Source organism: Apis laboriosa, unplaced genomic scaffold, assembly GCF_014066325.1.
Source record: "Apis laboriosa isolate Shangri-la unplaced genomic scaffold, ASM1406632v1 scaffold149_cov153, whole genome shotgun sequence".
Classification (NCBI taxonomy): Eukaryota; Metazoa; Arthropoda; class Insecta; order Hymenoptera; family Apidae; genus Apis; species Apis laboriosa.
The window spans coordinates 447,516-475,281 of record NW_025221797.1 but is presented as its reverse complement, the minus strand read 5'-3'; the positions used below and the strand labels follow the sequence as shown (position 1 = coordinate 475,281).

Genomic DNA, 27,766 nt, shown 5'->3' with positions numbered 1-27,766 from the left:
GATTTTATATATTATAAAATTTATAAAATTTTTTAAATGTTTTATATTATAAAATATAATAAATATAATTTAATTTTTTTCCGTTTTATAAAATTTCAATACGGTAAGTTTAATATATCATATAACGTGTTTAATATAATATATATCTATAAAAAAAATTAAAAAAATATATATATTAAATAAATAATGAAAAAAATAGATAAGAATTAATACAATAAGTTATAAATAATAAATATTAAGTTTAATATTAATAATAAATAAAAATCTATTTTTGTAATTAATTATTAATTTATAAATCTATTTATTTAATTAATTATTAATTAATTTAATCTGTCATTATATTAATTATATGTAATTAATTTTAGATAATATTTTTTATAAAAATATGTCAATAGAATCTAATAAACAATTTGAGAATGTTATTGAAGAAACAAATAAAAGACAAATTATTGATGAAAGTTCTGAAATTGTAGCAAAAGCACCAAAGTTAGATATAGTACAAAAGAAAAATAATATTAAAAGGAAAAAGTTTGTGATAGTTTTAGGTTATCTTGGTAGAAATTATTCTGGTATGCAAATTAATCGTGGTACAAAAACTATTGAAGGAAGTTTATTATCTGCTTTGTTAAAAGCAGATTTTATTACAAAGGATCAATTTGAAGACTTAAAAGAAATTAAATTTCAAAGAGCTGCCCGTACAGATAAAGGTGTATCAGCAGTTAGACAAATTGTTTCTTTACAGTTGCGTAAGTATTATATTATTTATTTCATGTTTCTTAATAATTAAATTAATTTTGAAAAAATTTAAATAATAATTTCATAATAATCATTTGTAGCTAATCATGTAAATAAAGAAGACATAAATAAACATCTTCCAAAGGATATCAAAGTATTTGATATAAAGAGAGTAACAAAAAATTTTAATAGTAAAAATAAATGTGATGCTAGAACATATAGATATGTTCTTCCTACATTTGCTTTGGCTTCAGAAGATTTAAGTTTCTTACAAATGGATAAAGAAGAAGAAATAGATGAAGAGAAACGACTTGAAAAACTTTCTATGATAGATGGAAAACCATATAATGAATTTCGATTAACTTCAGATATGCTTGATAAGTTAAATGAAATTTTAAAATTATTAGAGGGTACACATAATTTTCACAATTTTACATCAAAAATGTAAGTTATTTTATATGTATAACTTTAATATGTTATTTCTTTATTACTTCTTTATATGTATTATTTAATACTTTTAGAAGACCAATGGATCCAAGAGCTAAACGTTATATAGTATATTTTCGCTGTATTGAAACATTTATTGCAAATAATATGGAATTTGCAGTATTAGAAGTGCAAGGACAAAGTTTTATGTTACATCAAATTAGAAAAATGATATCTTTAATAATAGGAATTTCTAGAAATATTATAACAATTGATTTTATCAAAGATGCATTTTCATTAGAAAAAGTTGACATTCCTATTGCGCCAGGTTTAGGATTGAGTTTACATTTTGTAAGATATTTTTATATTTTAATATTTTAATATGTGCACATATATATATGCATATATATATCTCAAAAATATTGGAATATCCATAAATTGATTCTTAAGATAATTTTAAGCAATAGTTTCCTTTATAAAAACTTTCGTTTATTAACTAATTATTAATAAAAAAATACTGGCCAATCAGGAAGCGCTTAGATGAACTGCAGTAATTGTAATATTAATTATGTACTATATAGTATACTGTCAGCCGAAGACGAACAAGCAATATATTTCGAAATATGTTAAATATTATATTTATTTATTTATTCATTCTTTGTGATATAATTCTATATAATTTTTTATCGATAAAAAATTTTTGTTATATTCAATATTTTTTATTCAAAATATTGAATATTATTTAAACTTGTTTATACTCGGTCGGCAATGCAGCCTACTGGTTCGACTAGACTATGTACTCTATGAGCCAATATTTTTGATTAATAATAAAGTGATAACAAAAGTTTTTGCAAAAAAAAATGTTGCTTGAAATTACCTCAGAAATCTCCAGAAGAATGTTTCAACATTTTTGGAATATCTTGTATATTTTCAAAGTTGTTAAATTAGAATTTTTTAGGTACATTATACATATTATAATGAAAGATTTGGAAAAGATGGATTTCATGAAATGTTAGATTGGAATGGATGTAATGAAGAAATTGAAAAATTTTATAAAGAATATATTCTAAAATATATAATAGATACAGAAATATCAGATAAAGTGTATCCTTTTCATATATATATAATATATGATATATAATTATTTATCACATAATTTATTATATATAATCTATTTTAATTTATTTTAATACAGAATACTTTATTAAAAAATATTTACCTTAATCAGTGTAATATAGAATATTATATTGGTTGGCATCATTTCTGACACCAAAAAGATTTATATTTAAAGAACCTATAGCATAATGTAATATATATATATATATTATCATATATATTAAGATCATTGTATTTCTTTATCAAAAGTATATTAAATATATTTATTAATAAGTACCTTAATTCATTCAATTATGTTTTAAAATTTGATACTATATCCTTAAAAAATTTAAAATTAATATAAGATATTCATTTTTCATTTTTATGTTTATAAAACATTTTGTTATTTTTTGTACTATTTATCAAATAGTATAAAGTATACATTATTTCTGTCTCGCTTTTATGTATTAGCTTCAGATAATATATATTCATATTTCGTATTTTCCTTCACGAACATGCACGTAGACAGATATAAATACTTGTTGCTTCAATCTGGTAATTCCAAAGTGATTCAAGATCATTAATCGTTATTAGAGTTAAAAAAGTTCTTACTTTTTTTTTGCAATTTTTTTTAATACTATGAAAAATACAATAATTACAATCATTTTAATAACTAAATATAGTAAGTAATTTTCTAAAATCTTATAACATTTTATTTAATATTAAATTAGAAGAATCTAATATATAATTAATAATTTAATAATAAAATTTTTTTATATTAATTAGTTTTTATATTAACATATAATATTTTACATATAAATTTTTAATAATATATTTATTATTTATATTTGCGTTAAATCAAAATAAATACGTTTATATCTATTTTGTGTATATGGTGTATGCATGTGTATATATGGATGCATGTTCATACATAATGTTAAAATCATTATACATATATCTATAAATATATATTTAAAAATTATTTTGAATATAAAATTAATTTTTATAGATAAAATGATAATTTTACGTTATATTTTTTTTCTATTTCTTTTTATATTAAATTATATATATACATTTAATTTAATCTACATTTATATTTTTCATTTAAGAATTGTTATGACATTAAAAAAAAATTAAAGAAATATTTAATTTTTATAATTTTAAAAATCTATATATATTAATGATCTTGAAATCTGATAAATTTTAATATATCTTAATTGTAAATTATAAATATATATGTAATAAGAAAAGATAAATATATATGTAAAGAAAATAATAAAAAATATAGAGTCGTAAAACAAATTTGTATTATTTTATTTTAAACAAATCTTTTAAAAAAATATACAATATAAATAGTTTATAATAAAAATGTAAAAATGTGAAAATTATAGATTTAAAATAATAAATAAAATAATAAAATTCTTATAAAATAAGATAAAAAAATTTAAATAATAAAATAAAATAATTTATTTTATAGGTTTGATAAAGTATGGATATGCACAATGTGGGTAAGTTAATATTTTTCTACATATTTATTTTATCAATAAAATATTATTCACAAATTTATTTAATTATTAATATTCAGTAAGAAATTTATAACAAAATGATAAGTTAATTCCTTACAGAATAGACAAATTCAAATGTAAAGATGGAGAATGTATAGCAAGTGAATTATTATGTGATGGACAGGCCAATTGTAAAGATGAATCTGATGAAACATATATAGAATGTAATAAACCTGAAATGGCTACATGTCCAGATTATACATTTCGTTGTTCATATGGTGCATGTATAGATGGAGATGCAATTTGTAATGGAATAAAAAACTGTATTGACAATAGTGATGAAACATTACCTAACTGTATAAATAGTTCATTCAATGTATCTACATCATGTGCAAAAAATCAATTTAAATGTAATAATCGACAATGTATTGCTGAAAGTAATTTATGTGATGGCATAGCAGATTGTACAGATAATTCAGATGAAACAATTATTCAATGCAGTTCAATCAAGTAAGTAGTATATAGTGAAAAGAAAAAATCTAAAGTTTATTTTTATATAAATATTTAACTATTACAATTTTAATATTTAACTATAATAAATATTTAACTATTTATTATTACAATTTTAATTTAATTTATTTATTTATATTTATTTATTTATTTATATAATGATTAAAAATATTTACATTTATATTGAAAAAATTAATTTATCAATTAATTAATGTAATGTACATATCTGGTTTAAATATTTATAGCTGTCCCAAATTCTTTTTTCGTTGTGATTATGGTGCCTGCATTGATGGTGATTTAAAGTGCAATGGAATTAAAAATTGTGCAGATGGTTCAGATGAATATCCTAGACAATGCAAAGAAATAGAAACAACTACACCTGGATTAATTCCTATTAATTCAATAACTTCCCAATCTCCTGTCACAATTAAATCTAAATCTTGTCTTGTACCACCACAACCAATAAATGGTTATTGGAAATTACACAAGTCACAATGTTGTACTGAACAAAATGGTCATCAATGTGAGAATTGTGATGTTAAACAAGGTACATGGTTAGAATCAGGTGCATATTTAGTATATACATGCAATTCTGGTTATAAATTAAACAATTCTGCTATTGCATTTTGTAGTCGAGGTGAATGGTTAACTATTCCAACTTGTGTAGGTATGAAAAAATATTGTAAAATTATATTATATTAAATAATAATAAAATATTGAATATATATTATATATTGTGTATATTACAGAAGTACGTTGTACAAAATTGCAATCACCTTCTATATTTGCTGATTGTACATATGATGGTATATCAGTATCATGTTTTGATTCTGTTTTACCTCGAACAGTAGCACAATTAAAATGTTCTCCTGGTTATCGTGAAGATACAAGGTTGACATCATCTTCAAGGGTTAGATGTAATAATAATGGTCAATGGGAACCAGAACCAATACAATGCATTCCAGGTCCGCTAACAATAATTATTTATAGTAATGACTCTTCTGTCTTACTGCAAACTGATGTAACAAAAAATAATTCTACATTTATAGAAGTTCTGAATGATAAAATTGTTATTCATATTTATAAAAACAAAACTGATCCAGATATCGATATTAGATTTGATATAGAAAATAAAAAATAAAAAAATATAAAAGTAAATCATTAAATAATTTTTGCGAATACAATATTAAAAATAATAAAAAATAATTTTATGAATTGAATTGATATATGTATCCAAAATTATTTTGTCTTAATTTAAACAAAAGATGTATTACAATTATAAATTGCAAGTTTATATATAATTATATATATTATATTTATGTATTTGTTACTGAAATTTTTTTATGAATAATTGATATTTTATAATAAATTATCCATTTTTTAATATTTAATATTATATATGTATACATATATATATATGTATACATATATATATATATATATATACAGTATATTAAATAAATTTTAATATATATATATAATATAATAATAAATTTTATATATATATAATAAAATATATATTACGTATATTATATTATAATAAAATTAAAAATTTGTTAATATTTTGAATATTATTTGTTACTGTGACTTATATAATAATAATAATAATAATAATAATAATAATAAATTATCTTTAATGATATAATAATTTGAAAGTATGTTTTAGCATGTGGTATTTTGACTCCACCATCTAAAACACTTATTGTAAATGGAACTCAACCACAAATTACCGAATTTCCGTGGCATGCTTCACTCTATGTAACAAAGAATTCTACTGCATCAAAAGAATTTATATGTGGTGCAACTATTATACATGAAAGTCTTCTAATTACAGCAGCACATTGTGTTTATGATGATGATAATAAAAAATTTTATGATGCTTCAAAATATGATATAATTACAGGCAACATTTTTAGAGAATATGATTATCCTTTTCATGATATAAGAATAGTAAAAAAAGCAAAGGTATTTATATTTAGTATTTTAACAGTTAATATATTTTGATTCTTATATCTATATATATGTATATTTTAGGTGAAAAACATATACAATGTTTGCACTTATCTTGGATTTGATGGAAATTATGCTGGAGACATAGCTATATTGGAAATTACAGAACCATTTACATTTTCATTTTTCTTAGTTCCTATATGTTTAGATATTTTGAATGATCAGATTTTATTAGAAACAGGAATTTTAGGAAAAGTTGCAGGATTTGGAAGAACTGCTTTAAGTCCATCTAGTCAAATTTTACAGACAATTAGATTGCCATATGTTCCTTTTAATCAATGCATATCATCAAGTACTAACGATTCAAAAAAATATGTTATAGCATATGATAAATTTTGCGCAGGTTATGCAAATGGTTAGAAAAAAATTATTTTCTAAAAAAATTTTTTTTAGAATTAATTATATATATATTTATTAACTATATAATTATTATATATATGTATATAATAAAATTATAATATTTTATTAATTTTATATTAAAATTTATAAAATAATATTTAAATTATAGGTTCTTCTGTTTGTGATGGTGATAGTGGTGGCGGATTAATCTTTGAAAAACGTGGTCAGTGGTATTTAAAAGGCATTGTTAGTCTTAGTGTTGGTACAAAAATAATGGGAGGAAGTAGGATTTGTGATAGCTATTCTTATTCTTTATTTACTCGAATTTCTAATCATATGTCATGGATTCAAGACATCATTGTAAAATTAGAAACACATAAAACAATGCCTTCATGTGCCAAAAGATATACATAATACAAAATATATTAATAAAGTGTTAATTTTAATAAAATATATTACAATAATATTTTCATTGAAATTAAAATATTATTTATTTACCTCTGAACATGTATATATTAATGAAGTTTCTAAAAAATTATGCTCTTATGATAATATATTGTATCTTTTATATTAATAGATTATTATTTATTTTTTGTTATATTATATTATATATTATTATATTATAGTATTATATTATATTATTAATAATAGAATAATAGAAAAAAAAATATAAATTGTACAATATTCTAAATGATTTAAGAAAAATTGTGTAAAATATTTTTTAAATAACATTTTTTTTAATTTTGATAAAATAAATTGTATAAGATTATAAAATTATAACTTATATTTTTAACTTATAAATTTAACTTATAAATTTTATAATTTTAACTTATAAATTTATTATTTTTTGTATTATATAAATATGTAAAATATATAAAAATATAGATTATATAAAATATAGTTTATATAATCTATATAATAACAAAATATAATAAGTATATACAAAAAAATATATAACAATATAAATATAATGTAATATAATAAGATGTTAATATATTCTAGTACTTTTAGTTGGTTTTGAAACAAATACAAATATTAATATACAAATATTGATTAATTATTAAGTTTTAAACAATTTAAGTTTATATTAAATAAAGTATTATCCCGCTCTATCGCTTTTTATTATCATTTCGTTTTATTGTATGAATATGAAATTCTCTATAAATATTATACGAAATTCAAATTATTAAAAAATATTAAAAATATATATATATATAAAATATATTATAATTTAATATATAATATTAAAAATATATATATAAAATATAATATATATAAAAATATAAAATATATTTAATACATGTATTCTATAAAATTTAATGTTCTATATTAACTTTTTTATTTAAATAATTAACATTATGTTATATTAATTTAATTTGATTAATAAATTACAATAAATTATAAAATAAATAATTTGTCGATGTTTATTATGGATCGAATTTATTAAACTAAATTATTTATTTATAAAAAGAATATCATAAACAAAAAATATAAAGAATGGATTAAATTCTCAAGTGATGGATACTGATAGATAAACAGAAAAAACATTATTATATTTGTATAATATATTTTATAAATAATATTTCTTCATCCAAAAATTCATTTTCAATTTTTAATAACTAAAGATTATTAATAAAATTTTTCTTACATAATTTATTCAATTTTACTTTATTCAAATTATGTTTAATAAATGATTCTCTAAAAATATTATTAAATACACCAAGCATATATTATTAAATGCTTGACTTTTTCTTTAGATTACCATTCAATTCAAAAATTAAAGTATAATTAGTTAATTAAATAATAATTAAAAATTAAAGTATAGTAGTTAATCTCAGAGGAATTATTTAAAATATTTTCTGCTTATTATCTTATTAAATTTATCTAATTGAATTGAATATTAATATTATACATATATGTATATGATTTTCAAAAATTAAAATAAATATTTTTTTATTATTTTCTTTATTTATTTACTTATTAATACAAAAATAACGTTAAAATTATTAATACAAAACTTATTAATACAAAAATAATGTTAAAAAAATTCTAATATTATTAATTCTAAAATTCTAATTCTAATATTAAAAATTCTACTAAGTAATTTTCACAAATTCGCAATCGGAAATTTACAATTGTGTTCTCTCGATAATGCTTACGTGAAAAAATCGTCTTCTGCATCGAATAGTAATTGTTTAGTGAATAATATATAAATATGCATTTATGATTTAACTCTTACTAATAACTATTTCATTGTGCGGTCATCATTTTATGAACAGCGAGAATAACATTAATTTTTTTTATTCCAAATAGCGCTGTTGTTTTATTCCATTTTTAATCGATAATATTGCATTCGATACGAATGGTAATAGAAATTATGTGATATAAAAATATATTAAATCATAGACGAAGTCTGTGATTAGATTTATTCTATGCTTATTTTATGCTCTAACTTCTAGTTCTTTTGCACAATCGGTATTTCAGAATACGTAACACGCGAAATTGCATATCATGTTTATTTTTTATTCTGTATTTGTTACGTCTATACTTATTCTCAAATCGTCAAATTGCTAATGTTGTAAGTGATACGAAAATGATAATAAAATTTGCCATTATGTATGAATAAAATTAAAATATATTTTTAAATAAATATCTTATATTATTTTATATAAAATTTTATTAACAATTTTATATAATATTTATTATAAAATGATTAAAATGAATATTAATTTTAAAATGTTTTTATGAAATAATAATATAATCGTTTCAAAAATTATATACATATGTACACATATATACATATACAAATAAAATATATGTAAAATTGAAAATATATATAACATTTGATTTATAAATTTCGAAATTATACTGATAATATATAATATTCAAATATAACAATTAAAAAATTAATTAAGTAAAGTACTGTATTTCGTAATTTATTACGTAGTTACATCTTTTTATGTAGGAGTGCGCTAATATCGTATTCTTGAATTATATACTTAAAGGTGATCACAATTGGCAAATTGTGGGTTAGGTTAGGTCTATAGGATACATTTACAGCTAATTTCAGTATGAGTTCACATATGCAATGATAGTTTACGATACGAATTTTGTAACCATCAATCCGGCAAAAACTTTTGTATTGTAACAACGAATTTATGAGTTTTAGTGTATATCATGCATATTATTCATATTTTTAGTGTAACAATTTTAAGTGATAGTCGATCATAAAACGACCTTTGTGAAGGCTCAGTGTGCATGCGCTACGTGCACTTGATCAAGAAAGTGGTGTTGCTTTACCTAAGGCATATGACGGATATTAGAAATTTTCTTTTTAAATTAAGTACAAATTGTCAGCAAGAACTGGCCAGATGAAGGTAATCTATTTTATGAAATATTAAACAATATTGCACTTTAAGTAATATATATTTGCAAAAGTTAAAATTCATATATTTCAAGGCGAATCTAATTGCTCCCATGGTGCTTTGTTTATTATTATTGTAGACAATATATTTTTATTTTAAATTTTGTATAATTAATTGTTAATTATTGTAATTTATTTATAAAAAACATTTTACATATTTGTATATTTAATGACTTTATATTTCTTGATTTTTTGAAAAAATATTTAAATGGATGGTGCATCATTTCATAAAAAGAGCAATAAAAAATACGAAAAAAACACGTGTTAATTGTCAAATGATTTTTTGATTTAACCTCTTTTTCATGTTGTAAATCAAATATATATAAAATTATATCCTATTACAGATATAATGTTTATATTTGATCTCTATATGCTTTATTATTTTTATAAATTTTTTTAATTAAATAAATTTTAATATATATTATATTTATATATAATATATTTTTTTAGTAATTTCATATTATTAATATCATATTTAATATATAATATGATTGAATCAATTAAAATTTAAAGATACAATTTTATTTTATTATGTAAAATTTTATTTATATTAATATATATATTAATGTAATTAATAATTATTAATAATGTGATAATTAATATTGTATTAATATATAATAATTAATATAATAATTTTTAATAATTATAGATAATGTCAGATGATGATGCTGCATTGGATTCAATGGATACAGAAGAGGATATTTTTTCTCCAAGAAAAGCCTGCAGTAGTTTGGGCTCTAATGCCAGAAGGGTTAAAAGTTTACGTACTTTACGATCACATTCAAATTCTACTTCTCATATATCTATGAATAACTTAAGTGTGCGTCGTAGTACACGTCATAGAATGCAAACATATGATAATCTTAATACTAGTTGGATTTTAGGTAAAATATATCTTAAGATATTTTAATTTATGTTTAATTTATATTCATTAATTTAGATTATTTTAAATTATATTAAATAAATTATTATATTAAATCAATATATTAAATCAATATAATAATTTTTAGGTACACAAACATTGAAAGGTTATCCTATGTTTCAACAACATGGTTCTTCATCTGATAAAGAAATGGTGGATGAAGTTCCTGAAAGAAAACGTGATGTTAGGGAACGTATGCCTCTTAGGTCACGTGAAAATCATCCTCCAAACAAAAATTCATCTAGACATATTAGAGAAAGAACAGAACATGACAGACAAAATAATAGAGAACTTAGGGGAAGAGGTGATCGTGATCTTAGAGAAAAAACAGAACAAGAGAAAGATATTAGAGATCTTAAAGAAAGAACAGAGAGAGAACATAAAGATAAAATAGAAACCAGAAGTAAGTCTAATGAAGAAAAAGATGCAAGGTAAATATTTATTAATATAATTTATAATTTATAAAATTAAAATCTGATTAAATATATCTTTATAAAAAATTTATATGCAGAACAAGAAAATCTGATAGCCCAAATAGGCTTAGAGAAGGACCTGCTACAAGACTTGGTGGAAATTTAAGTGAAAAAGATGTAAAATCTAAAGTAGAACGTGTGGAAGCTGATGAAGACAGTTCACAAGAAAGTGAAAAGGCAGAAAATAATTCTGAAAATGAAGATGTAATAATTTAAAGTTATTTTTAAAAGTTTTAAAGTTATTTTTATTTTTAATAAAGAATATTAATATGAAATAATAAGATACATAAATTTTTATAAAATAATGTTAAATCGTATAAATATTATTAAAATATATATATAAATATTATATATAAATATATTGCTCATAGGGTTACGAAGATATGTATACTCGTATTAAACGGACTAGGAGAACAGCACAACGGCAATTACCAAGGGGTAAGAAGCTTACAGGTTTGAAATTTATTTATAGTATAAACATATATTTTACGTAATTAAATATATCTTATGTATTATTTATAATTTATTGTTACTATAGTTGATAGTGATTTAAGTGAATCTTCCGACTCTCCTGGTCCTAGAAAGTACAGTTTACGTCAGAAAAAACCAGCTGTAGATAGATTTCAAGCTAATGTAGAACCGGTTCGCCGATCTATAAAAGCACTTAGAAGTGTTCTTAGTAATTCCATGAGGAGGCGTAAACATAGAAGCAAAAGTACAAGTTCTAGTGATTCCAGTGATTCAGAACCTCAACGTTATGATAAGAAAAAAAGTAAAAAAGCAAGGTAAAAGAAAATTTGTTTCTATTGAAAGTAACCATGCAAATTATTATTCGTGTTATTGTTAGGCAATCAGCAATACCTCAAGGTGGACCACCTGATCGCAAAGCAGATATAAATCCAATTACTTTAGATACCAATATTAGATTCAATGATGTTGGAGGTTTAGAATCGCATATTCACTGCCTTAAAGAAATGGTAGTTTTTCCTATGATGTATCCAGATATTTTTGAACGTTTTCACGTTATCCCACCAAAAGGAGTATTATTTCATGGTCCACCAGGTATATTATATATATTTATTACTTTATTATTATTTTATATATTTATTAATTATATTTATTTTATAAAATAACATAATATTGTAATATTTATTTATTTATTTAAATTAGGAACTGGTAAAACATTAATAGCTAGAGCATTGGCAAATGAATGTAGTCAAGGCAGTAAGAAAATGTCATTCTTTATGAGAAAGGGTGCAGATTGTCTATCCAAATGGGTCGGAGAATCTGAACGTCAGTTGCGATTATTGTTTGAGCAGGCTCAACAAATGAAACCGTCCATAATATTTTTTGATGAAATAGATGGCCTTGCACCTGTTCGAAGTACGAAACAGGACCAAATCCATGCTAGTATCGTATCTACCCTTTTAGCGCTTATGGATGGACTCAGTGATAGAGGAGAGGTTAAATATTTTATTTTTTATCTTTCTAACAATATTTTGAAGTGACTTTTTATAAATTCTTAAATACTTTTAATTAATTTTTATTTTGTTTATTTAATAATAGGTAATAGTTATTGGAGCTACAAACAGAATAGATGCTATTGATCCAGCATTACGTAGACCAGGTCGTTTTGATCGAGAATTGTTTTTTCCATTACCTGCTATGAAAGAAAGATTAGAAATATTAAAAATTCACGTCAGCAAATGGAAAAATCCTCCATCTGATCAATTATTAGAGATATTAGCTGAAAAAGCAACAGGTTATTGTGGTTCAGACTTAAGAGCATTGTGCACAGAAGCAGTTTTGCAAGGATTGCGAAGAACTTATCCTCAAATATATATGACAAATAATAGATTACTTTTAGATCCTGAACGAGTTGAAGTAAATTATTATTATTTATAAATATTTATCTAATAATAAATTTAATAATTATAATCTAAAATTAAATATATTTTTATATAGGTGAAAAAACGAGATTTTTTGCAAGCTAGTTCTATTCTTGTACCATCATCACAAAGAGTATCTCCTTGTGCTCGAAGAAAATTAAAACCTTTCATGGAACCATTATTAGGACCTTTGTTGGAAGAATTACTCAATTCAATAAAAGGAATATTTCCTCAAGGAATTAATCCTGCCATGGCAAAGTAATAAAATTTTAAGAAAATCATTTTATAATTGTTTATATAATGTATATTTATGTATATTTATTTTTTCATTTAATATTATTTTGTTAAATGATTTAGAGTGAAAATTACCAAAGGAATACATCGTCCAAGACTATTAATTTCTGGTGGAAATTTATCTGAAGGACAAGGGCCACATTTAGCACAAGCATTATTATATCATATGGAACATCTGCCAGTTCAAACATTAGATGTTAGTACTCTTTTTGCAGAAAGTGGACGATCTCCCGAAGAAACCTGTGTACAGGTCAGTTAATTAAAAAAAAAAAAAACATATATTATTAATAAATTATAATTTAAAATATCTCATATAATTTTAAATAATGTAGGTATTTAATGAAGCTGCCAGAAATGTACCGTCCATAATTTATATTCGGTCAATTGATCAATGGTGGCCACTTGTACCTGAAACTGTAAAAGCAGTTTTTTTGTGTCGTATTGCAGCACTTGATCCTTCATTGCCTATTTTAATTTTAGCTACAAGTGATAGAACATATCAAGATCTTCCTATTCAACTTCAAAGTCTATTTAGTGAATTACGAAATGAAGTTTATTCTATGAAAACGCCAACAAAAGATCAAAGATCTAAATTCTTCCGACCTATTTTCATGATTCAAAGCCTAAAACTACCAAAAATAAAAGATGATAAAATAGAAGTTTTAGAAGAGCTTCCTTTAGCACCAGATCCTTTACCAAAGAAATTAACAGAAGAAGAAAAAAAAATAATATACGAAAAAGAAGAAATTTCATTAAGAGAATTGAGAATTTTCTTGAGAGAAATTTGTGCAAAACTTGCAAGGAATAGACAGTAAGTATTTTCAATATTAAAAATTTTTATTTATAAAAATAATAATTGATATTAATGCATTATAGATTTTTCATGTTTACAAAACCAGTGGATACAGAAGAAGTACCAGATTATAATATGATAATAAAACAACCTATGGATTTAGAAACCATGATGACAAAGATTGATATGCACTGTTATCTTTGTGCTCGAGATTTTCTTGATGATATCGATCTCATTTGTAAAAATGCTTTAGAATATAATCCTGACAGGTTAGTAGATAATATATTATTTAATGTTTTAAATCTTTAACTTTAGATTTTATATATATATAAACCTATGTATTTAAATATTTTAATTTAATTACTAAACATTTTTAATAAGTTTTTTATTACTTTGCTTTCTTTATTTGCTCTCGCTCTCTCTCTCTCTCTCTCTCTCTCTCTCTCTCTCTCTCTCTCTCTCTCTGTCTCTCTCTCTCTGTGTGTGTGTGTGTGTGTGTGTGTGTGTGTGTGTGTGTGTGTGTGTGTGTGTGTGTGTGTGTGTGTGTGTGTGTGTGTGTGTGTGTGTGTGTGTGTGTGTGTGTGTGTGTGTGTGTGTGTGTGTGTGTCTGCTCTGTCTCTGTCTCTGTCTCTATCTATCTATCTATCTATCTATTTACTCTTTCTCTGTCTGTCTATCTGTCTCTCTGTTTGTGTGTCTGTCTGTCTCTCTATTTGTCTGTCTGTCTGTCTGTCTGTCTCTATCTCTATCTTTGTCTCTGTCTGATCTATTTATTTATCTATCTCTATTTCTCTCTTTCTTTCCCTTCTCCATAAATTTTTTAAAATTCACAAAAATATTTAATATATATTTTTTATATTATTGTTTATATTTATTAGTTTACATATTTTTTATTATTGTTGTATATTAAAAGTATAAATATAAATAACAAAGTTAAAGTTCATACTGACATTCATGTTGTGTGTTTTCATGTCAGCTTACGTGATAGGCCTTCCCTTGGAATATTAAAGAGGTAGTTGAGATATTCCTGTTTATCCATTGCTGTTGTTGCTCTGTAGTTAAAGTGACCTTCAATTTGTATGGCACATACATTATTGGTTAAATAAATATTACATTATTATATTAATTATTATTGAAGGCCACTCATATTATAGTTAATTTTGCTTATTGATAGTAATATATTTTATGAATATATACGTATATATTGTATATTACATATATTATATATATTATATATTATAAATATTGTATTCACAGAGACCCAGCTGACAAATTAATAAGGCATCGTGCATGTTCCCTTCGTGATAATGCATATGCGTTAATAAAAGCAGAATTGGATTCTGATTTTGAGGATAAATGTCGTGAGATTTCAAAGAATCGTAGAATTATTGAAAATGCGGCTAGCAATGAGGTGGAAGATAAAAGCCAATCTAAAATAGAATCTACATCTGCTTCTGAACGAATAGATGTAAAAAAAGACAATGCGAGTCCTAGTCATTCCCTGATTGTAAATGGAAGAAGATATAATAATTCTAGAAAACGTCGAATACCAGCTTGGGCAAGAGGCTATGTGAAAAAAGTTCATAAGAAGAAGAAAATCGCATTTGAAGAAAATGTAACTGTATCTGATAACAAGATTTGTTTAACTAATGAAACAACAAGTATAGATTTAGAAAAATTCCAAGAATTTGAAACCGAAGCAAACAGTGTTTTAAATGGTCATGTACCTTTGTTTGATAATTCTGATTCTGAGAATGATTCACAAAATGAAAGTTCGAAAGATATGCAAGGTATTCAAAGCAATAATATTACTGATCAGCATATTGATGAAATTGAAAATATGGAAATATGTTTTATGGAAGAAGAAAAGAATGCAGAAAATAGTGCATCTAATTCATCATCCAGACGAGAAAGTATAGATGAATTATCATTTGCTATTGAGAGTGATTCTAGTCCAGCCAGATTTGAAGAAAATGAGAAACTTGTAGTAGATAAAAATGAATTAGAAAATGCATGGCAAATCACTGTTGAAGTTACGAAAGATTTTCCTGTTGAAGTATTATGTGACATTTATGTACAACTGAGTCGATGTGTAGGAAAATATGCTCAGAATTATGATAGAAAATCACTGCCAAAGGTAAATAAATTTTACTCAACTAAATTTACAATTTATTGCTTATTTTTTATTTATTTTTTTTACACACATATTTATTAAACATTAAATTTTTAAATAATCATATAAATTATTATTTTTTATATTATTTGCTTTTTGTTGAATTGTTGCTTCTGTTCGTTTTTTAATTGAATTATATAGATAATATAATTTTTTTGTAATGTAAAATACATAAAATACAAATTATTTATTATAATATTATTTCTTAGTCACACAAATTATTATTTGTTATATTATTTATCATGTTATTGCTCATAATATTTTAATTGAGTTATATGATATAGATAATATAATTTTTTTGTAGTATAAAATATCTTATATTTTATAATATATGTATAGGACTTGCTCAAGGAAGTGAAAAGATTTGAAGAATTCAAGACAACATATGAAAAAGTTCATCATGTCGCTAATCAGACCGACATGTTATAAGTCATACTATTTTTAGTATCATTATAAAAAATTTTTTGTACATTTACACTAAACAAAGATTATTAATTAGTGTTAAATCACATGATGATTTAAAATAGTATGTTTTTTTTTGTTTTATTGCATAAAGTTTAAAGAACGGGTAATTATTATTCTACAAATATAAATGAAAGATATGAAGGAAAACCGAAATAATAATACATTTAAATTTCGGTTTTTAAAGATATGGTGAAATATAATTGTACGTTCATATAACAAGAAAAAAAATTATTGTTGTATGTGAAACTAAGAGAAAACGATTTAAAACATTTATCTCAGTATCTAAATATAAAATGATAAATTATTATAACTATATTGGCTTTCATTATCTAATTATTAGTAGCTGAGATGAAATATCTCTTAGTAACAAATTTTGATATCAAATTTAGATATTTCAATAATTATATGTGAGTTGCAATTAATTATTTGCTGTTATTACCATTTTCAAAAAAATTGATTTAAAAAGTCAGAGATAAGAAATTGGTTAGAAGATGACAAACAATTTGTTTTCTTTATAAATTATATAAAAAATTTATAAATATAATTTTAATGGGGTACTTGTGAAATAATTTTTGCGTTTTTGTGTATAGCACTTTATGCCTCAAAAAGGTATTCATAATAACAAAATTTTGCAAATAATGGTTATACAAAGATGATGGTAATTTAATACAATATGTACTTAACTATAGTTTTTTACATGTGGTACTTGGCAGTATATTATATCAAGTTATTTTATTGTATATGAATATACTAAGATCATGATAAACCTTGATAAAATATATTATAGATTCATTATATGCGCCAGTTATTACTTTGGATTTTTACAGTTCTTTAGGTAATTTTTATAAAGTACTTTAAAAATAGACATATCTTGATACACATGGTTCCATTATGCATATGAAATCACATGTGCCCTATTTTTAAAAAAGAAATCATTTAATGAAATAATACTCACACACAACATAAAAATATATAAGTTTTAAATTCGTATAATATCAACAACTTTGTGTATTAGTTTCAATTAATCATTAAAACGATGAAAATATTTCATAAAGTGAAAAATATGTAAATACATTCCTTTTATGAGCAATGTTATATATTGCATAAATAACTATTTTTGGCTTTGTACATAATTTATTTTTAGGAGTAATTTGTACTAGATTTCAATTTATAATTTTTAATTGAAATATATTTGCATAAATACAATGATTGGTAGTAAATTATTTAAAATAATATTTGATATAATAATTTTTTATCAATATATATATGTAAAAATTAATGATATCTAATATGAATATAATTTCTATATACATTGATAGCTATTAATGTTATATATAGCATTATTCAAATTTAAAACTATTGCTTTAATTAGTATGATATAATTGAATGCAATTATAAGTAACCCATAATTATGTTCAAACAAATATTAAAATTACAATATACAAATAAATTAATTTCGTATTATGAATGATTTATAATTGAAATATAGTACATATTTGTCAGTTTATTTTGACCAAAGTTAAACCATAAGTGAAATAATGAAGAAATAAATTTTATTTCTCTCCTTTATGAATATAAAAATGAATATAATTGAAAATTGTTCAATAAATGTTGAATACCTCGGTAAAAATCATAAGTATATGCAAAGAATATTGTATCTGTATAAATAGAAAATATTTAACAAAATTTATATTCTAGATTCATACAGTGGTTGTGATTAATTATATAACTGTGAAAGAATAGTTACCAAATGCTATACATGGGAAAGAAATTTTGATGTATTCTAGAGTTCAAGTAATAAGTTTCTGCCTATTGATTATTTATATTGGTCATATAAATAATATTTTTTTTATTAAAATATAAAAGAATAATATGTTAGAAAAAAATGAATTTCTTTATTTACTTTCAATTATTTAGGAATAGAAATTATTAAATAAATATTATAAGTTAAGATGGACTATAAGAATTTAATAATAATTCTTATAATCAAGCATATAATATAATAAATAATATAAAATCCTTAAAAAAATGTTATTAATAGAATTATGTTATTATTAGATTGGTAATTTGCATTTTATTATTTTTATATTAGTCAAAATATTCAAATATAAATTATAAATAATAAATATAAAAAAATTATTTTTCATTTATGATGAAAATTATAATTAAGTTTGACGAAATTATAATTGAAATACTTAAAATTTGTTAGAATATAAAAATCAAAAGACTGAACTGTAGAAATGCTCATTGCATAGTATTTATTTTTTTGTGTATTATTTTTTATATTCAAATTAAATTAGGAAAATAATTTTCAATATTCTATTAAATATTAAATAATCTTTTATAATGTAAATATCAAATTTTGAGATAAAATAATTTTATGTATGTAATATTATGAAAATAATTATTTGTATGTTTAATTTTTTAATATATGCTTGATGTTTTAGAATGATATATTAAGATTAAAATAATTAATTTGTAGAGAACATAATTATAGAGAATATAATTTATATTAAAGATATGTCATGCTAAAGAAATTCATTTTATTTTTATTAATGATAATTTTCAAAAAATTCAGATAATTTTCATAATTTAATTTAATATTGTATATGAAGATATATTTCTATGTTTTATTATAATAAAAATATTCCATATATATATATATATATATATTATTTTGTATAAAATTGAGATATATTGAGCAAAAAACTGCTTGAAAATCTTTTATATAAAAAAATTTAGAAATATTTGTTAATAATTTTGAAATTTTGAAATACTTTTTGACAACATGGTAACTAAATGAAATGAATATAATGTTATAAGAATTAAGATACAAATTAATAAATTTTAGTTTAAGTTTCTGCATAATTTAAAATTAATTTAAATTTTAATGATTAGAAAATACTTTTAGTCAAATTGTTATATTTAATTTTATACCAAGATATTTCAAAACTTAGTAAAAATGGTAATTAAAATAATAAACTTTCTCTTGCTCAGGTATATCACCATTTATGATAAGAAAAATTAACATTATGTAAATTAGTGCCACATTATGAAAACTAAATAAATATTGGTATTCATATTAAAATAGATAAAAAATATTAAGTTAACAAAAATGTTGTTACCATTACATAATATAATTTATAATATTTATCTTAAAAATGCAAGGAATTTAATTAATACTAAAAACAGGCTGTAATATTGCTTCTAGTTTTCAAAATATTAATAATAAAAATTTCAGCGATATGAAAATTTGTTTAAAATTTCTGTTATTTAATGATATAGTCTATATGCAGATATTTTTTTTATCAATTTTATATAATTTGATAATATGTAGCATTCATAAATAAGTTTTTATTTAATTCAAATATATCCATCAAATAAATATCGCTGATATTTGCCAAAGAAGTTGTATAATATTTCAACGATAAAAATTCAAATGTAAACTTCAATAAATAGTAAATGATACAGAAAAATCACATATACAATTAATACTGATTATATAAAAGAAAAAACATTAATTGAATTATTGTGACTTTCCTGTTAATATATGTATTTTACATTCCATTTTATGAGAGAAATCCAAAACATGTAATTATTCCAAGAATAATTTCTGGTGCTATTTTCTAATGTACTATCATCTCTGTATTACCAATAATATTGCAAAAGATAAAAAAAACTATGTAATTATATGTACATTGTATTAATCGAGAGGTTCTCGTAACCACTGCCGTTTAAACTACTATAATTACTTTGCTAAAGTATTCAAATAATAAAGATTGTAATACTGTTTTTTGTAAAAGAACATATTGACCTACGAATTCAATAAAATTTTTGTTGAATTGTTCATACAATATGATCTTTGACAGACAGTATATGGAGCAGATATGTAGAAGATATAGGAACAAAACAAGAGAGCATACACTGCCTTATTTATTTTACCATACAGGTAATACGTTTTATTGTCATTCATTGTAGCATAATAAATTGAAATTTATAATATAACTATTTGTCTTACTTTTTAACATCCTATTTTATATAATAAATATTTTATATAATATTTTTATATAATAAAAATTCAACAATAAAAACAATAAAAATTATTTTTTAAAATTTATAAAAATTTATAAGTAATTTTAATAAAATCATGTAATTCTTTAGTAAATTTAATTCGTTCTTTTTAAACATTTTAATTCATACTATATAACAATATGAAAGAAATATAATTTTATAATTATTTATGTTGCTTTCATGTATTTTATAATTAAATAATATCACAATAATTAAATACGACATATTATAAATTATATATTTTATTAAATATATATCTTTATAATAAAATAATAAAAAATAATTCACTTTAAAATAAATATTTTTTTATATTTTATATTGACTTTTTTCTTAAACGATATTAAATTTCATAAAAAGTAATATCTATTTTATTAAAGAGAATCTTATAATTTATTATATATATTATTTACGCGAACATTGCTCCAAAAAGGAACACGATTCGCATGTTTCGCTATAATCGCATCAATGAAACATTTAAAATACAATAAAATTACATTGTGAATCGATTTAAATCAATCATCAATGCAACATAAAATTATTCCAGTAAAATATCTAGAAAAACACGATGCATATATATGGTTAACGATTTAAGTTGTCGAACTGGATTTTACTGGATAAAAATTCAAGGATCAATTATAAAAATACGAAATCGTGATATCTAAATGAGAATACGTTTGTCGGGTATGCGAAATAAAAGTTTGAGTGTAATTTTCGTTACGAAAAATGTCCTGCACAAAGGATTTCTCTTGTATCGGAGGATTGGAGAAGCATATCCGCATAGTGAAAGAAACGGTTCTATTTCCGCTTATATACGGTGACATTTATGCGAAGTTCAACTTGAAACCACCGAGGGGTTTGCTCTTTTATGGGCCTCCTGGTAAAATAAAGCGTTCTACGGTTCGTAATAAAACGAAACATTTTTCGAAACAAGATTCCCGATTGACATTCTCTGTTTCGTAGGCACAGGAAAGACTCTGGTTGCTAGTGCTTTAGCTGTGGAATGCAGTAACGCTGAACGGAAGGTTTCTTTTATATCTCGTAAGGGTTCCGATTGTCTTAGCAAATGGGTTGGCGAAAGCGAGAAAAAGCTTCAGAAGATTTTTTTCCTGGTTAATAATACAATTATTTTATTTTCTTAGTTTAAGATATTAATTAAAAATTATTAACAAAGGTAATTTATTAATTTACAATTATTTATAATAATTAATCGAATAAGGAAGATTTTCAACTTGCATGTTATATGAAATAATAATGAGAGAAAAGTCAAATGAATATCAGAATATTCTCGTTTTATTTGAAATTTATTTAGAAATTTAAAATAGAAAATTTAAAAATGCATAGATTATAAAATTATAATGATAAAAAATTTTTAAAAAATTTTTTTAAAAATTTTAAAAATGGAAATTATGAATAAATATATTTATCTTTGTTTGAAGAGCTATTATCGATTTACTTCCTTTACTGTTCGATATACATTGTTCATTCCATTATAAGAATTTTCTATTTTATTTTAAATTTTAAATATTTGTAAATTATATAAAATAAAAAATTAATATTTATAAAAATTTTATATTTATATATATTTTAAAAAGATAAAATTCATTATTACATCAATGTTACAGGCTCAGCAATCGAAACCTTGTATAATCTTTTTTGACGAAGTTGATGGTCTAGCACCAGTAAGATCCAGTCGTCAAGACTTTGTACACGCCAGCATTGTCTCCACTCTCTTGGCCTTGATGGATGGCTTAGAGAACAATTCAGAGATCATAGTAATTGGAGCAACGAATAGAATCGACGCTATAGATCCAGCTTTAAGAAGACCTGGCCGTTTCGATAGAGAATTGTATTTTCCATTGCCGTGTTATACCGCGAGAAAAGAAATACTCTCGGTATTAACTGCAAAAAACTTTTTTTTTAAACTTTTATTTTTGAAAATAAAATATTTTAAAAATAAAAAATGATAATACGATAATAGGTTCACATAAAAAGTTGGAAACAGAAACCACCACAGAAATTTTTGGCATATCTTGCATCGAAAACTGTTGGATTTTGCGGAAGTGATTTACAAGCTCTTTGCGCCGAAGCAGTAATGTGCTGCGTTCGAAGAAATTATCCGGAAATATATACATCCAAAGCGAAATATCAAATTAACGAGCGGCATCTTAAAGTAATAAGAACAAGATTTCATTAAATAATTTAAATAATTATTTAAAATAATTTTTGCAAAACCATTTATAGAATGTTAATGTTAAGTTTTGTATTTATTAATACAAAATTCAAAGATATTAATTGATCGATATTTTTATATAGTAAAGTTTAATATTAGAAGCTGAAATTTCGAATTGTTTTTTTATTTTTGTAATTATTAAAAACATGCTTCTATAAAAAGCTTCGGTAAAGTTAACGTTGATTTTTATTTCAATCTTTATTGAAATGTAATCATATTTATTATATTATTTTAATTTTAATCATCTATATATGATATATTTTAATAATACTTCTAGTATTCTAATCATAATTGTAATATTTCATAAAAATTTTTTACGAAGAAGTATAATCATTAGCAAAAGATACATACTTATTGCAGATTAAATCAATCTTTTATTGATTAAAACATTCTTATTAGCATACTATACTATGTGTCATAAAATAACTAATTTATTTATCAATAGCGATAAAATGATTACTACTTGTAATATTTAATCAAAGAAATGTGGTTATTGTAAAAATATTTGAAAAATTGTAGAAATTATAAAATATTTTATAGAATATATGATTTTGATAATATTTAAGATATTTCTATCTAGATATAATTCTATTTTTAAAAAAAATTATATCTTCATAGAATTATTTATAATGTAAAATTAATCTAAATTATAATTATTTCATTTCTTAAGTTATTTTAATTGAAATACATTATTTTTAAATAAATATTAATGAAATGATATTGAATACAATTAATATTGTAATAGGTCGAGAAACAAGATTTTTTGAAAGCACAACAAAATATTCTACCAGCGTCCCATCGTGTTTCAATCGCCCCAATTAAATCTTTATCGTATAAAATTCAACCATTACTCCAAGACAATTTGTCATACATTTTGTCACAGCTTGAAATTCTTTGTCCAATAGGAATGTTGACTTGCAACGTCATGTGAGTATTGTCTAACTTAATAAGTAATAAAGCAGAAATTTTTACATATTTTCTATAATCATTATTTCTTATGAAATATTCATTTAAATTTAAATTTAAACAAAAAAAATTTATAACTTCTATTTAGAAATCGCAAAAAGTTCAAGTTTATGAAAGTAATAAAGGTTTAGTTTAAATTTTTTATATATAAATTTAATAAAATTATAAATTTAAATTTTTTTGCTACAATGTAAGTAAAAAATTGATATATAATTATGATTTTTATTAAAATGCTTTGACAAAATTAAAGCCAAGTTTTTAGCTATTATGAAGTTAGAGTTAATAATAAGTCATAATGGCTTTTAAAGTATAAAAAAATTTTAAAAGTTCTTTTTTTGTAGCACTGGTAAAGCTGCATCGAGATCAAACAGCTGTCCTAGGATTTTATTGTGTGGTGACGATGACTCTCACACTCGTCATCTGGGACCAGCATTACTTCATTCTTTAGAGCATTTACCTTGTCATTTATTAGATATTACGACTTTGTTTGAAGAAACAGGAAAAGCTGCAGAAGAAGCTTTGATTCAAGTAATTATCACATAAAATTATATATTATATATATTATATTATCATAGAAAAATTATTAATATTAAAATAGAATTATAGAAATTTTATATTTTTTACTATTTACATAAAAAATAAGAATAAAAAAATTTTTATTTAAATTTTTTTTTTGTTTCAATGTCTTACATGATTATTTTTTGTGTTAATATTTGTTTTTTATAATATTTGAATATTTATATTTATAGTTTTATTATTGAATCATATTTTAATCAATTAAATAATAGAAAATGAAGATGGCTCGACGCAATTTACCATCATTGATTTATATTCCTGATATTTTAACCTGGTGGGACTTAGTAGATGAAGCGGCACGTATTGTTTTTACATCTTTGATGCAGAGTTTAGATCGATCGGTCAATATGTTAATCATGGTTACGGCTAATTGTTCACGAAAAGATTTACCTGCAGATGTAAGAAAAATTATATATTAAATTTATTATAAATTTAAATATATTTACATTTCTAAATGATATCGATATTAATTTAACAATTATTAATGCAAAATATAATAGCGATTATAAACATATTTAAATTAAATGTTTTTTTTTCATTTTCATGTTATCTAAATTTAGATTGTATCTTTGTTCGATGAATATCAAGGTGAAATATTTGAAGTTATATCTCCTCGTGAGCAACATCGTGAACTATTTTTCAAGCAATTGTTTGTTCATTCGGCGTGTGATTTCGAATCTAATAGTTCTTCACAAGGTATAATATTTTTTATTTTTATAATTATTAAAATGTATACTTTTAGAAAAATTAATATTGCCTTTTATTAAAATAGCTAATTATTTTTATTATTATACCATTTTAATACTATTTTATGATATACATATTTAAATATACGTTACAAATCAATAATTTTAAATATTAAAAAATTAAATATTATTATTATTTTATTACTATTATTTTTTTATAAATATAATGAAAATATTTAATTATAAATTTATTATTTATCTAGTTGATTTTGAACAAATTATGAATTCAAGAAAAACGAAAGAAGTAGGAAGAAAACGGAAATTAACTGGTCGAACCGATATCATGGAAAATCCTTTAGCACGTGAGTAAATTGAAATTTTCAATATCTTTATTTAAAATTTAAAAAAATCTCATAAAATATTAATAACATTGCCATAATGATAGAAGAGATGGTATCTTTTCGAAGAAGTAAACTCAGAGCTCGAAACAAACCTTGCAGTGTACGATCAGCTCATGTGATGATCAATTCCAAGACAAGTATAAAATTATTATTATTTAATATCTATATTTTAATATTGTTTTTTATTATACAAATTGATCGAAAATTATATTATTTTCATTTTTTGTATATAATATAATTTCTTGCATCTTTCTTTCCCGCTACGAAACTTTTTTTAATATTATCTAATATAATAGTGATACGACTTTCACGATTAATCTAATATTTTCAATTTTCTTAACTAAGAAACAAAGTTATTCTTAACTAAAGAAACAAAAATCTGATTTTTTAAGAAATCTGATTCTTTTCAGAAATTAATCTTAAGAGAAAGAATAGTGCATCAGGTGAAGGTCCATCGTCGAAACGTATAAGAAATTCTCCACTCAATTTATCGACATCGAGCAATGAGAAATTGACTGATTTTCAAATGGAACAATTGCTTCGAAAAATTGTTCAAGTGACAGAATCATGGCCATGCCATGAGTTGGAAAGTTTATTCTCTTTTCTCGAATTAACAATTAATATGGAGAAGAATGAGGAAAATTTATGTTTAACGATTGAGGAATGCCTTAGTCAATTTAGTAAATTAAGAAATGTAAAAGTACACGTGAAGAAAGAAAAAAATGATTAAATTTTTATTTTTGATATAATTATGTTATATTATAGCATGCTATAAGCAATGTATTCTTTGAAAGAATTTCTTTCATCGCCTGATCTTTAATTTTTAGTCGTTTCATCATTATAAATTGTCCTCTAACGAGCACTTGTTTAAATCTTTATCAAAATCTTTATCAAAAAAAATTAATAGATATGTGATGTTTTAGGTCTGTCTAATGTTTCGTTAACAATCTATGGTATATTTGTTTTAACTCAATCATTATGATTGTTCATAATCGTATGTATACGTACATTATGTATGTAATAATACTATAATAATATATTTATTGTCTCTTTTTGCTTAAATATCTTGTAATATGTAATGTCTCATTATATCAAACGCATGTAACGTGTATAAAGATAGAATCAATTAAAACAAATTTTTTTATACTATAAAAAGTATCTTTAAAAATTAATCTTTAATCTTTAAAAATTAAAACTTTAAAGAAGAAAATATTCAATATTAAGATATATATTTTTATTTTCTTTATATATTTATAAAAAATTATGAAAAAAAAAGAAAGTATAAAATAAATAGAATAATTTAAAAAAGTTTTTTAATTACAATTATCTTAAAGCTCTTATATTTGGAATAAAAAGGATAATTTTTTGAAAATTTATTTCCTAATAATTATTTATTTGGCAATAATTCAATTTATATTCAATTATATGAATTCATAGAAAATTTTCTATATAATGAAATAATTATTTTTTATATTTAATAAAATAAGTAAATTAAGAGTGATTTATAAAAAATATAATTTTTAAAACATGTTTGTAAATATAACTTTTATTAGAAGATTACACATAGAGTGGTAACTTAATATCGCTTCGATATCGAAACTTCCTGATTATAAGCACGTATAAGTTTAATTACTATTTAGTTTTTCACAACGATAATGAAAGACGATAATGAAAAGATCATTTGGATGTATTACAACGATTCTGTTGCACAAAGAAAGTGTTCAAGTTTGTGCGGTTTGACATAGAATTACTTTCTCCAGTAATGTTATATATAAAACAAAAC

The 27,766-nt window shown here is 22.0% G+C and overlaps 4 protein-coding genes across 6 annotated transcripts; all 4 read left to right on the top strand.

Annotated features, from left to right (window-relative positions):
- The first annotated feature begins 36 nt into the window (after window positions 1-36).
- Window positions 37-2,553, top strand: LOC122710526 (tRNA pseudouridine synthase A). 2 transcript variants are annotated; one of them, XM_043928432.1, is made up of 6 exons: window positions 37-103; window positions 366-746; window positions 837-1,179; window positions 1,257-1,512; window positions 2,120-2,265; window positions 2,400-2,553. In XM_043928432.1, the coding sequence occupies exons 1-6, from the start codon at window positions 37-39 to the stop codon at window positions 2,464-2,466; spliced, it is 1,260 nt and encodes a 419-aa protein (XP_043784367.1). In that variant the 3' UTR covers window positions 2,467-2,553. The 2 variants fall into 2 exon arrangements, with proteins under 2 accessions (XP_043784367.1, XP_043784368.1); XM_043928433.1 differs by lacking the exon at window positions 37-103 and adding an exon at window positions 240-273.
- A 203-nt stretch (window positions 2,554-2,756) lies between these two features.
- LOC122710502 (modular serine protease-like) lies at window positions 2,757-7,086 on the top strand. Its single transcript, XM_043928401.1, has 8 exons — window positions 2,757-2,938; window positions 3,734-3,764; window positions 3,882-4,271; window positions 4,517-4,938; window positions 5,021-5,236; window positions 5,938-6,236; window positions 6,306-6,636; window positions 6,790-7,086. Exons 1-8 carry the CDS (start codon window positions 2,896-2,898, stop codon window positions 7,032-7,034), a joined length of 1,977 nt encoding a protein of 658 aa, XP_043784336.1. The 5' UTR covers window positions 2,757-2,895; the 3' UTR covers window positions 7,035-7,086.
- A 2,581-nt stretch (window positions 7,087-9,667) lies between these two features.
- On the top strand, window positions 9,668-18,062 carry LOC122710494 (ATPase family AAA domain-containing protein 2-like). Of its 2 annotated transcripts, none has more exons than XM_043928385.1 (15): window positions 9,668-9,997; window positions 10,694-10,928; window positions 11,055-11,397; window positions 11,478-11,643; window positions 11,811-11,877; window positions 11,978-12,224; window positions 12,287-12,501; window positions 12,610-12,902; window positions 13,006-13,323; window positions 13,405-13,586; window positions 13,686-13,872; window positions 13,955-14,433; window positions 14,499-14,684; window positions 15,673-16,552; window positions 16,928-18,062. In XM_043928385.1, the coding sequence occupies exons 1-15, from the start codon at window positions 9,992-9,994 to the stop codon at window positions 17,015-17,017; spliced, it is 3,894 nt and encodes a 1,297-aa protein (XP_043784320.1). In that variant the 5' UTR covers window positions 9,668-9,991; the 3' UTR covers window positions 17,018-18,062. The 2 variants fall into 2 exon arrangements, with proteins under 2 accessions (XP_043784320.1, XP_043784319.1); XM_043928384.1 differs by having other exon boundaries at window positions 11,811-11,892.
- Window positions 18,063-21,847: 3,785 nt separating this feature from the next.
- LOC122710530 (ATPase family AAA domain-containing protein 2-like) lies at window positions 21,848-26,713 on the top strand. Its single transcript, XM_043928437.1, has 11 exons — window positions 21,848-22,001; window positions 22,085-22,233; window positions 22,747-23,016; window positions 23,103-23,294; window positions 24,100-24,281; window positions 24,662-24,848; window positions 25,109-25,294; window positions 25,457-25,592; window positions 25,846-25,944; window positions 26,028-26,120; window positions 26,394-26,713. The coding sequence occupies exons 1-11, from the start codon at window positions 21,848-21,850 to the stop codon at window positions 26,711-26,713; spliced, it is 1,968 nt and encodes a 655-aa protein (XP_043784372.1).
- The last annotated feature ends 1,053 nt before the right edge of the window (window positions 26,714-27,766 follow it).